Source organism: Thermobia domestica, chromosome 4 (genome assembly GCF_964235325.1).
Source record: "Thermobia domestica chromosome 4, izTheDome1.hap1.1, whole genome shotgun sequence".
In the NCBI taxonomy this organism is placed as follows: domain Eukaryota; kingdom Metazoa; phylum Arthropoda; class Insecta; order Zygentoma; family Lepismatidae; genus Thermobia; species Thermobia domestica.
In genome coordinates, this window is record NC_137457.1 from 303,352,255 (window position 1) to 303,363,884 (window position 11,630).

The following is an 11,630-nucleotide window of genomic DNA, read 5'->3' on the forward strand; positions in this document are numbered from 1 at the left end:
AGTATGGGTTTAGGGAAGCTTCCTCAACACAATCAGCAGTTTTAGACATTAGTGTTAAGATAGAAGAGGCTTTAGATAAAGGACAGGCATCAGCAGGTTTGTTTATTGACCTTCGCAAAGCCTTTGATACAGTTAAACATGACATTCTGCTTAACAAACTTAGTCAATTAGGAATTAGAGGACTTGCATTGCAATGGTTTAAAAGTTATTTAAATGGACGAAAACAATATGTTGAGGTAAACGATTTCACAAGTGCAGAACAGACAATTACATGTGGGGTACCACAAGGTTCCTGTTTGGGGCCTCTCCTATTTTTAATATATATAAATGATGTGGCAAATATCAAATTAAATGGTACGTTAGTATTATTCGCTGACGATATGTATGTATCATACACAGCGGAAAATAAAAATACACTAGAAAATATAATACAGCAGGATCTAAAACAACTGCAGGATTGGTTGAATTGCAATAAACTTTCACTAAATGTAGAAAAAAACGTATATATAAGTTTCCACAAGAAAACAGATATTCATGTAGACCATAATATAAATATTTATTTGCAAGGTCAACAAATAAGAAGAGTCACTGAAACTGAATACCTAGGAATAATAATTAATCAGCATCTTGAATGGGGACCACACATAAAACTTTTGTGTAGAAAAATCTTACCAATAATAGGAGTGCTTAATAGATTTAGAAATATATTATCGCCGAACCTTAAAAAAAATATCTACTATGCTTATGTACACTCTCATCTAACTTACATGAACATATTATGGGGACGTTCGAACAAAAGTGCACTGCATCCACTACAAATTTTGCAGAATAGGGCATTGCGTACCCTCTACAATCTACCACGCTTAAACCCAAATGTAAATACCTATAGCACGTCTAAAGTATTACCAATAGATTATTTAGCTAAAGAATCAACTATGTATTATATGTTTAATGTTATGAATAATAATATACATCATAATATAATAGTAAATAGAAATAGTCACTTTCACAATTATGAGACAAGACATAAAGAACAAATACATGCGGAATCTTATTCTTCAAAAACATACGGAACAGAAGGGATTAAGAACTATCTCATAAAATCATTCAATGAAATTCCAACGGAATACAAACAGTTGAAATCAAAATCTTTATTCAAAAAACGGATAAGAGAGTTATTATGGCAAAAACTAAGAACATGAAGTGTAATTATATAAGGAACAGCATTTAAAAAAGTAGCAAGTAAATGGAAGGATAGACTCAACAGATATTGCATTACTTTTATTCTTGTTTATGTATATTATGTATCAGCCATTTAAATTTGTATATCAATATGTATAAGCAATGTAACTGTATTGCCCCTTAAAGTGAGTCCAAGACTCGTTGGGGCCTGTAGTCTGAAATTAAAATATATATATATATATATATATACATATTGTTTATGATGAGCACTATTTCTTCTTTCATGAGCGAATGAGATCGAAGTTTGTGCTGCGGTGAATCAAAGGTGTGGAAGAAAATATGTTGAAAAAGTTCTTGAGTAAATCCTATTTCAATCTGGGTAATTTGATTAGGGATTAGTATAGTTGACTTACAATAAGAATATATATTTAAAATTTACCTTGTATTTCACTGATATTATTTCATAGAGTTCACAAAAATGTAAGGGAAATATATTTTTGAAACCCTTATTGTCGTAGAACAAACAAGTTATTTTATTATCTCTTTGCCTGAGGATGCAATAGATAGAGATTTTGCAGACGCATGTGCAGAAACGATATTTTATGTCTGTTCAGACCCTTATACTTAGACAGGGTGTCTATCGGTCACGAAAGTCACGAAAGTCATGAAAAAGTCACGAAATCAGAAAACGATCATGAAAGTCAAGAAATTTAGCTTTCGGGTCACGATTTTTTTATCTGTACAAATATAAGCAGAGACTGGAAAATTTTGTTCTATAAAATTTCAAAATTCACCACCAAAAATGGTCTTTATGATAGGCTTTAGACGCTACTGATTCGCAAGCAAAATATTCTATCGTATGCATGAAAATTCGGCCTAATTTGCACCCGAATTCGCTCTTGAGAATGTTAGGAAATTTTATGGTCTGGTAAAGAAAAGGTCACGATAAAGTCACTAAAGTTCATTTTGGAATTTTAGTAGACACCCTGTTAGAGTTTACTAACAAAGAATCGTTAAAGGAAATCAATATGAGTATAACCGTTAGGGGTAGATATAACCGTCTTAAGATGAATATGCACGGATCTGAATAGAATATGTACATGAAAAATGGTGACTGGAATACTATTAACAGAAATGTGAAAATCAGAGCAAGCTCCAAGTATAAGAAGTAAAAAAAAGATCAATTTCCAAAACCCTTGAAAAAACCACCAAAATCATTCGTCATAAAACCTTTCTCCTCATTGCCAGATTTGCCAGATCCAAGCAGTCTATTTTTCACGATGTTCGTGAGTAACTTTCGACCAATTTTTAACAATGGGAAAACAGCTTTCCCTCCATTTGTAAATAGAGAATTGTCATTGTCATGAGAACGGGAGTTAACAAAGCCATCGCGTCCAGATTCATGAAAGTTCGTATGTTGGTTTTTGACAGGGATGTCATATGGAAGAGGATCGTCTCTGGTAGGTGCCTCGCGAATAGTAAATTCTTTGGTCGATAGAGTAGATTCTCCGTTGGCAATCGCTTCTTCTTGTTGGCGAATCACTTCTTGAAGAAGGTCAAGCTCCGAAGATAATCGATCTAAAATTCCACTATCTTCAGAGATAGAGGGATAATCACGGATAGTGTCTGTATTTGAATAGAAAGGACGTTTTGGAATCACCAAATCATCAGTCATTTCCCCACTGTCAATAAGCACACGTATATTTTCATCACCTATGTTGGGAATAACTAAATCGTCGACCAGGACTTTAAAATTGCCTGCAGTATCACTGTAAATTAGCCCAGGAGATGGTCGTTCAGCGCGTTCTCTTTCTAACAAAAGCTTATCCATCAATTCAACCGCTAGTGGACTATTGAACATTTCATCTTTATGTGTCATTTCCTGATGTTTGACGTTATCTTTTAAAAGAGGAGTTTTATCCAAATTAGATGATTTTTTCTGTTCTAAAGGATCATCGTGAAAGCGGAAAACATTGAATTTTGCTTTTTGGAGGGCTTCCTTAATCATGTCAACGGGTAAGCGGGAATTATCATTATCATATTCATCAATTATTTCAAGCTGAAATGGCGATCTGTTTGGAGAATGATCTTTGTCCTCTGCGGAAAATTCCATTTGAATGATTGGATTATCACTATCAGAGGTCTTTCCCGTTGTGCTAGGACGAGCGCCATTTTGAAAAGATATTTTATCTTCCTCAAATGGCAGGAAACGAAATCCGAAGCTTTCTTTCTTTTGGTCTTCTCCATTATGAAATGCGCTGCTGGTTCTTACAATTTCTGGTGGTGGTCGATCTCGTGGTAGATCATGATTGGCCAATTTATCGTGGACAAATGACTCATCACTGACTACTATGTTCTAGAAAAGAAAAGAGAAAAAAAATATATTTTAGTATTCAATCTGAGACTTACCATAAATTTTATAGAAATGCAAGGCCGACCGGTTAAAATGAAAGGCACAACATGAAAGCTAGGCTAATTATATAAACTGCATCAGACTTCTTTTCAAATATTCTATATTTATTTCTATACTAAAGGCTTGAATCCTTGACTCTACTCGATTGTCCCACAGGCCAGCCTGACCCAGTGGCGTATTTAGGGAAGGGGGCTTCCGGGCTTAAGCCCCCCCGAAATCTTACTTACTATAGTAAAGTATTCTTGCAGAATTTTCACATTTTCAGGCAAAGCCCCCCCGAAAATTAGCAAAGCCCCTCCCGAAACAAAATCGTAAATACGCCATTGGCCTGACCCAATGAAGTGTGCGTGCAGTCTCATTCCAGGTAGCAGAAAATGTTTGAAGTAATGTTGTGATGACAAGAATATAAAGTTGTTTTTAAGTTTACCATGCAGAGTTTGTAATCCTGTATCAAGTAATATTCAAAGAGACTATTTACCATCCGACAAGCTTATCACAAGGTTGTCTTGTAAGATTAAATAAAGCTTTTGACATTATTGTTATCTTAAGCTTATTTACAGCTTGCAGCTCAAGCTTACTACATGTTTGATATCAGTATTGTTTATGTCAAGCTGATGACAGGGGCGGATCCAGAACGGACTTCTGGGGGGGGGGAGTTGTACTACTGTTACTTAGAGCTACTTTTAAGAGCTCTGGAATGAGTTTTATTTACATATAAAATAAGAAAGTTTCCTCTTCTGAAGGGGGGGGGGGGGCAATCGCTGATGAGTGTAAGTTCAAATCCAACAGCAATGCTATATGGATATGATTTAACATGAAACCTCAATGCAGTGTGTCGCGAAATTTTAGAATTTAAAATAAATCTTGTCATTCAGAAGACTTATAAGTACACATCGGATTTTCATGCACTTAAAATTCATGAAATATGCATGCAATTATGCAGTTAAATGTGTTAAAATATGCATTAGCAATACAATAAAAGAGAATACTTTGAAACATGCATCGAAGTTGTGATAGAAGTTTCGTAGCTGAAATGTAAAATGCAAAGTGTATTTTATGGTTCAGGGACTTCTCTACAGAATTTGTTTTTATGATAGTTACAGTTTATATACGATTAACCTTTTAAAACACATCAGATTAAAATGAACACAGTAATATGAGAACACAATTTCTAGTTTTTTTTTTTTTTTTTTTTCAATTGTATTTTAGAGTGCATTTACTTTACACGAAATAATATAGAAGCCTCACTTTTCTACATGTTTCCATGTACAAAAATTAGATTTTCGATTTTTAAGATTTATTAGCCTTATAGTATATCGGGAAATGCTTCTCTATATTTTCTAGTGTCAGTGTTTGACGTTCGTAGCCAGAAAACGGCCTGTTAACGTCAACAGATGTTACCGGGCAACATTTATAGAGGGGAGCAAGATTAATATCCATATTTTCAGGCAAATTGGAATATAACCCTTAAATTGGGCGCAAAATTTCAAAGTCAGACGCACTCGCCAATCCAAAAATGATAGTCGCCACGGCCTTCGGTTTGACAAAGAAAGAGATTACTTCAGAGCATAAAATTAAAAACAACAACAAAAAAAAAAAAAAAAAAAACAGACAATTAGATTCAGGATAATCAATTTTAAATTGCATAATTCATATACACGTTAAAAAATATCTTATATCTTTCTGTTGAGGGTGGGAAAGGAGGGGCGGATTACAACGTTGTGAAAACTTCACTTTCCGTGTTCATTCTGAAGACTTCATATTCTGTGTATTCTCCCCTTAATGACAATTATTTTCGTGCGAAACAGAAACTGCCCTGTGAGTTTAGGCAGAAACCATTCCTACTGAACACTGGTCGCCAGCTCTACATTTCTAGTGGCCAACTAGAACTAAGCATTCACCGAGCAACATTCCTCGCGTCTCTTGTTCCTGAATTTATTTTGACACAATATTACAATGAGTCTTTATTATTATTATCAAATTTGTTAATATCTTGACAATTGAAAGCATCTGCTTTGCTGATCAATTGCTAACAATATTAGTCCTCCATATTAGGTATTCCTCCATCTTCCCATGCAAAAAGCCTTTCTATTACATACACATTTAAATGCATTAAAAATACAATCTAAAATTAGATTTATTGCATGCTATAAGCGTATATCTGAAATAAAAACCTACAGAATATGCTTAATATGCTCTTAGGCATTAATATAGGCTTTAACATTTAAAATATGCATTTATATACTTCAAATTCCAACTGTATTATTGTTGTTAGAAGCACCTACCAAGTTTAACACAGATGCATATAAGCAAACAAAATATGCATTTGCATAAACATCCGATGTCTACTTATAAGTCTAAAATTATTGGGACATACTTATTTTTACCAAGTCCAAATCAATTTTGAGACTATTATACTAGTCAACAACCACAACAATGCTCAATTTTATAAAGATAGCCTAGAAAGTTCTGTCGCTTTTTCACCCACCACCTTCGAACATCGATATGTTACATAAGACACACCTGGAAGATCAAAAATAGTATCCACCAGCAGGACCATGGATCTGCCAACGATCTGGAAGGCCATGGATTCCATTGTGTTAGAACTTGGTGGGTCGTGAAGCGAAGAAGGTATCAAGTGCATTTTGCACCTCTACTAGAGATTTGAACTGGCGTCCTCTAAGGTGTTCGTCCAAGAAATGGAACAGGTGATAATTGGACAGTGCAATGTCCGGGGAGTATGGGAGATGCAATAGTGTTTCCCCCAAGGCGTAAAATGGTGTCCCGGGTCGTCCTGCCCAAATGAGACTTAGCGTTCTTCTGTAACAAGAGGACCCCTTTGCGATTCAGAACTCCAGAGTTTTGAGTTTTTCTTGAACACGGCTCAACTGCTGACAGTACACAGTTGCATTGATGTCCTGACCATTTGGTAGCAGTTCCCGATGCACGATGCCGCGAGCAGTCCACCAAACACAAAGGAAGACTTTCTCCTGGTGCAGTGCTGGTTTCGGCTGTTTTGGAACCGGTTTATGGGATACTAACCAATGACGATGGCGCCGTGGAGCTTCATACAGGACCCACTTCTCATCACATGTCGACACCCTGCCCAGAAATGGCTCCTTCCTTACACGAGACAGCAAAGAAACACAGGTGTCTGCTCGCGTTGGCTTCTGGCCCGGAGTCAAATCATGGGGGAGTCATTGACCCAACTTGTAGTGCTTCCCAATTTGATTGAGGTTCTGCCGAATGGTTTCTCCACTCACACTGAATTGTAGTCCCAGTTCCTCACATGTCTGGTCACTGTTCGCCTCAATATTGCTGCCTGAAGATCTTCATTTTGTACGTGTGTTGGTCTTGCGACACATTGTGCGTCTTCAAATATTTCGTCACCTTCCTGAAACTTGTTAGACCACCGCTGCATTGCCCGCGTAGTCACGACACCCTCAACAAAGTCCTGGCATATCTTCCGCCCCTCTGCAGTGGTGTTTGACCCCAGTTTGAATTCGTACAGCATACACACCCTTATGACGCTCTGTGGAGGTCCCATGTTCACTCTGTCCTTACGAAAATTCACGGTGTTATTGAACTGCCACAACCAGTTAGTATATTGGATATACGCACACGAACTGACCTTCGCCTTATCTCCATTCGCATTTAACTTACGGTGTGAGTGCCACTTGAACACAGACCTCCACGAAAAGCGATAGATCTTTCTTGGTTACTTTTATATAATTTTTGTGTTATTCCTTGCCAGTAGTACCTACATAATTTCACATTAGGCGAATATTAAATTCAACATTCATTTACATTTTAGCTTGAGATTCCACATTTAAATTTCATTGCCAGAGGTTATTAGGCGAAACTTAATATCACTGTTCGGAAACCATACCCCTTTGACGAACCCTATTATTGAGATCGTCTTCCGCCACATATTTCAACTCTTGGCTTGCCATGTATATCGGTAAGTCTTTCTTTTAAAATGTATGTAACTATTATTTGTGCACACAGCATTCACTTAAATGTTCCCGTCATAATTCTTAATCATTTGACGACGAATTGGCTGCTGAATTTATCCTTCCGGTTGCAGAAATCGAATTACAGTATATAATGCAGTGCACAATTGGCGGTCGCTCCTATTGTAATCAATGAGGTTTCGCGCTTGCCACTTCACAATGGTATGTTAGATGAATTGTCTTTAATCAACCAGAGTTGCAAACCATACGATAATTTAAGTTTTAATGCTATATACGATAGTGAACTTGCGATTATAGATGGAATATCCGATAACATTAGAACGCACTTTTTTTTTTTTTTGCAGTTTTTGAATGTGCAAATAATTTGTAGATGTGCATTAAATAATTATAAAATACACACACTGCGATTTTTTTAAAACAGTCATTCCTGCTAAAAATAAACTAAAATAACGATTTTAGAATTGGCGAATGGCAACCCTGCATCCATTCTTTAAATTCAATTACGTTTATGAGGGGATGGAATGTTTTTGTTACTCAGAGTAGTGTTAATAAGGATTTAAAAATGAAGAGAACAGTGACACCGATTTGGAGTTCGAAACTGTAGATTACTAGATGAGTGTATTATACAGGTGTATATTATTGGTATTATACTTGTTTCTACAATTTTCATGTGCATAACGAATATACGATAATTTTAAAGACGCAAATCGATAATTTTGTTTCCTGAGGTTTTCAACTCTGCAATCAACAAATTTGGTTAATCCGCGTTCCGACATTTTACTTGTTCTCCTTAGTGTAGTCAATTTGGGGATTTTGTCTCTAAACGTAGCGATTTGGTAATATATTTTAGAGACAACATTTGTGTTTCGTTTAACAGGATTCGCATTGTTAAACAATGGATTTGGCAAACTTTTGAAATGTCGTACAGCGAACAAACTAGCATTATTTCAATTAAAATTAAGGTTTCTAGTGACTTTTCGCAGTATATTTAGTGACATTATTGTTAATGTTGTTGGCAACACTGGTCTCCACAGTTGACTTACCGGACGTTGAAAAAAAATTGAAGGGGCGGATTCCAAAAGAGCCTAAATCAATTTCTGTCAATTTTGAAATATTAGTTCTATTAAGTACTATTTCAGTATCTCCGTATATTGAACACGGTTTCATGCCAAAACTCCATAAGTCAAATTAATTGTAGGCAAAAGAAAACAACGTTGTTTTCCAAAATGTCCTTAGTCAGCGGTAATCTTTGAAGTTATTTTCTGACTCATGCCTAAAAACACTTATAAAACTCTTGTTGTAGATGATTATTTCACAGTTATGTTACGAAGAGTAGGCAATTACAAGTTTGTTTTATGTAGATTACTTTTCTTTTACAGAAATGGAATGATGTTAACACACACAAAATATTCGTCTCCTGGAAAACTTACTTTTTGATTTAGGCTCTTTTGGAATTTAGCTCTTCAATTGTTCATCCTCGTTATGTTTATCTTGAAAGTTTTCTTAATACTTGATTTAACTGCTGGAACTTATAGTAAACTACATTAACAATGTACTGGAACTGTGCTGGTACTTCTAGCAACTGCATTAACACATTTACAAAACTAGATTACTTACTAGAATGTGTGTAAACAATAATATAATGGAACTCCAAATTTTCACTGCCATCCCACTAGACAATCACACAACTGAACATAACAGAAAAGCCCTACTCCATCAGATATCTCTGCTAAATATCCTTTGTAAGTTCCTCCTTCCGATAGAATGTTTGATTTCTCTTCATACTCAAGACTAAACATTATTATCATTGAATCTAAAGAATGTCTTTGGATTTAATCAACATGGAACAAAGAGAAAGAAGATTTTAGTTGGACAACATGTATTGTTTATTTATAATCTGAAACTAGTGTTCTAAATAACATTGTTTGTATGATGTCATCACCTCATTCTTCAAACGTTATGAACTTCGCTGATGGTTTGAAAACAAGAACAGTGTCCTTGATGGTCAAATTATAGGATAGGCTAAAGGATACTTGTTGTTGCGAAATAGAAATCTTTCAGTTTTACGTCTCATAATTGTATCTTGTATGCTGAAGGATACGGATTATAAATTAGGGTAAATTTCAAGAAAAATTTGGAAAACCAAAAATGGATCAAAAGATTGCGATCTTGGCCAATAATTAGTTTTTCGATCAGGGGAAACAAAATTTTTCAACGGCCCTAAATCGAGTTTTCGCTTTTTTTCTTTTCTTTTTTCTTTTCTTTTTTTCTTTTTTTTTTAACGGAATAAGCACATCATACTGAGTTAACTGATAGTTTAAGTTTGGCTACACCATATGTAGTTATTCAGGCATAAGCCGTACAAGAAATATGTTGGATCTTTTGATTCAAATTATTAAGAGGAATTGATGGAATGATGATGTGGAAGGAGAAATGAAAATGAAATTAAATATTTCAGTTTAACGTCCCACGTTTACTCTTTAGGCTAAGGGAGACGATGATCATGGCAAATGAATGATGATTTAATAATTGGTGAAATAAGAAAATGGGATAAAATAGGAGTACACTGACAAAACCCACGACCACGATGTTGTCCACCAAAAACTTACTTGATCGGGGATCGAACCAAGGACTCCACACTTTAGAGGTAAGCGCTCTATCACTTTTTTTTTGTTTGTTTTAAAGATCAACTGATCATTCCCCAGTTTTCTGAGCAACCGAGTTTTCCCAACCTCTTTTTTCCATTATTTTGCCTGCAATAGACCCCTTTTTCCCCAGTACAAACCAACCTCATGTCAGTTTTTTTTTAAATTCTTTTACTTACAATAATATACGTCGAGCATAAGATTTTGTAATATTCCAATATAATAACGAACTCGTGAACCAAATTTGAAGCATTTTCCACGATTAGTTCAGGAAATAAAATGTTTTGAACTTTTAAAATCGTTTCCTGAAAAATTAAAAAAAAAAAGCATGCCCCCTTTTTCCCCTGGACTCTTCAATTCCTATGGTAAACTCTTCTGAAGCTAATTCATTAAGCCAGATGGCAGTAGCGTCATTTCAGATTTGGCTTGGGGGGGGGGAAAGACCCCTTGATATAAGTAAAATTTCACGTTTTTCACTGATTTATTACTACTATATTGATAAAATCTATATACATCTCAAACTCAGGAGGGGGAATGCCCCTGCCTGCCCCTCCTAAATGACGCCCCTGCCAGATGGTCACTGCATTCTCTTACTCTTCATCACTTCCAAAATGTTTACCGTCCAGAAACTCTTTCGGTTTAGGAATCGTAGTGCCTTTGGGCACGAAATCCATCAAAGGAAGATCTTTATGATCCCAAAAGACGGTTGCCATGTCCTTTCACATTGAAAGAGTCTGAATTTTTTTTTTTTTTTTTTTTTTTTTTTGTTAGTGATGAAGGATGATGCCACTCAAGTGATTGGCGCTTGCTCTCTGGGGTGATGTGAGACACCCAGATCTCATCACTAAGTTACAATCCGATTAAGAAAGGAGTCTCTATCTGTATGCTATTGTGTCAAGAATTTAAATACGTTTGAACGCAGTGACTACCTGGCTGAATCAACTGGCGGCAGAAGAGTGTAACATGGCAATGCTGAAGTTTATGAAGAGATACGATCACGGGCCTCCTGACGGGCGGGGGGGGGGGAACCAGGGGGACGCGGTCCCACTAATATTTTGAAGTACAAAATATTCAATATTTTATTCTAATTTAATTTATTTATTAACGACAGAATAACATAGACCTATAAATAATAATTATTATATGTATTTAGAATATAATATTCAGGCTGTGAAACCATTATAACAGAGTTCATGATATACCTCAGGGTGTCAGTGAAGGTAAGCAGAAAGGTAACAAATGGACTCGAAGATAATAAACAGGTTGGCATAGGTGGCACCCTTTAAATAACTTTCTTTGATGTCCCCCACCCCCCAACTTTACATGCCAGGGACACCAGTGGATACGACAAATGTTTAAATGAAGGTGGTGATTATACAGAGAAATGAAGGAAGTCTCAAGCAGTGGCGGATCCAG

General features: G+C 35.8%; 1 protein-coding gene across 1 annotated transcript; it reads right to left on the bottom strand.

Annotated features, from left to right (window-relative positions):
• Window positions 1-615: 615 nt before the first annotated feature.
• On the bottom strand, window positions 616-9,298 carry LOC145683547 (uncharacterized). Its single transcript, XM_081754889.1, has 2 exons — window positions 9,187-9,298; window positions 616-3,538 (listed from the first exon to the last, which is right to left on the bottom strand). Exons 1-2 carry the CDS (start codon window positions 9,235-9,237, stop codon window positions 2,363-2,365), a joined length of 1,227 nt encoding a protein of 408 aa, XP_081611015.1. The 5' UTR covers window positions 9,238-9,298; the 3' UTR covers window positions 616-2,362.
• Between the last annotated feature and the right edge of the window lie 2,332 nt (window positions 9,299-11,630).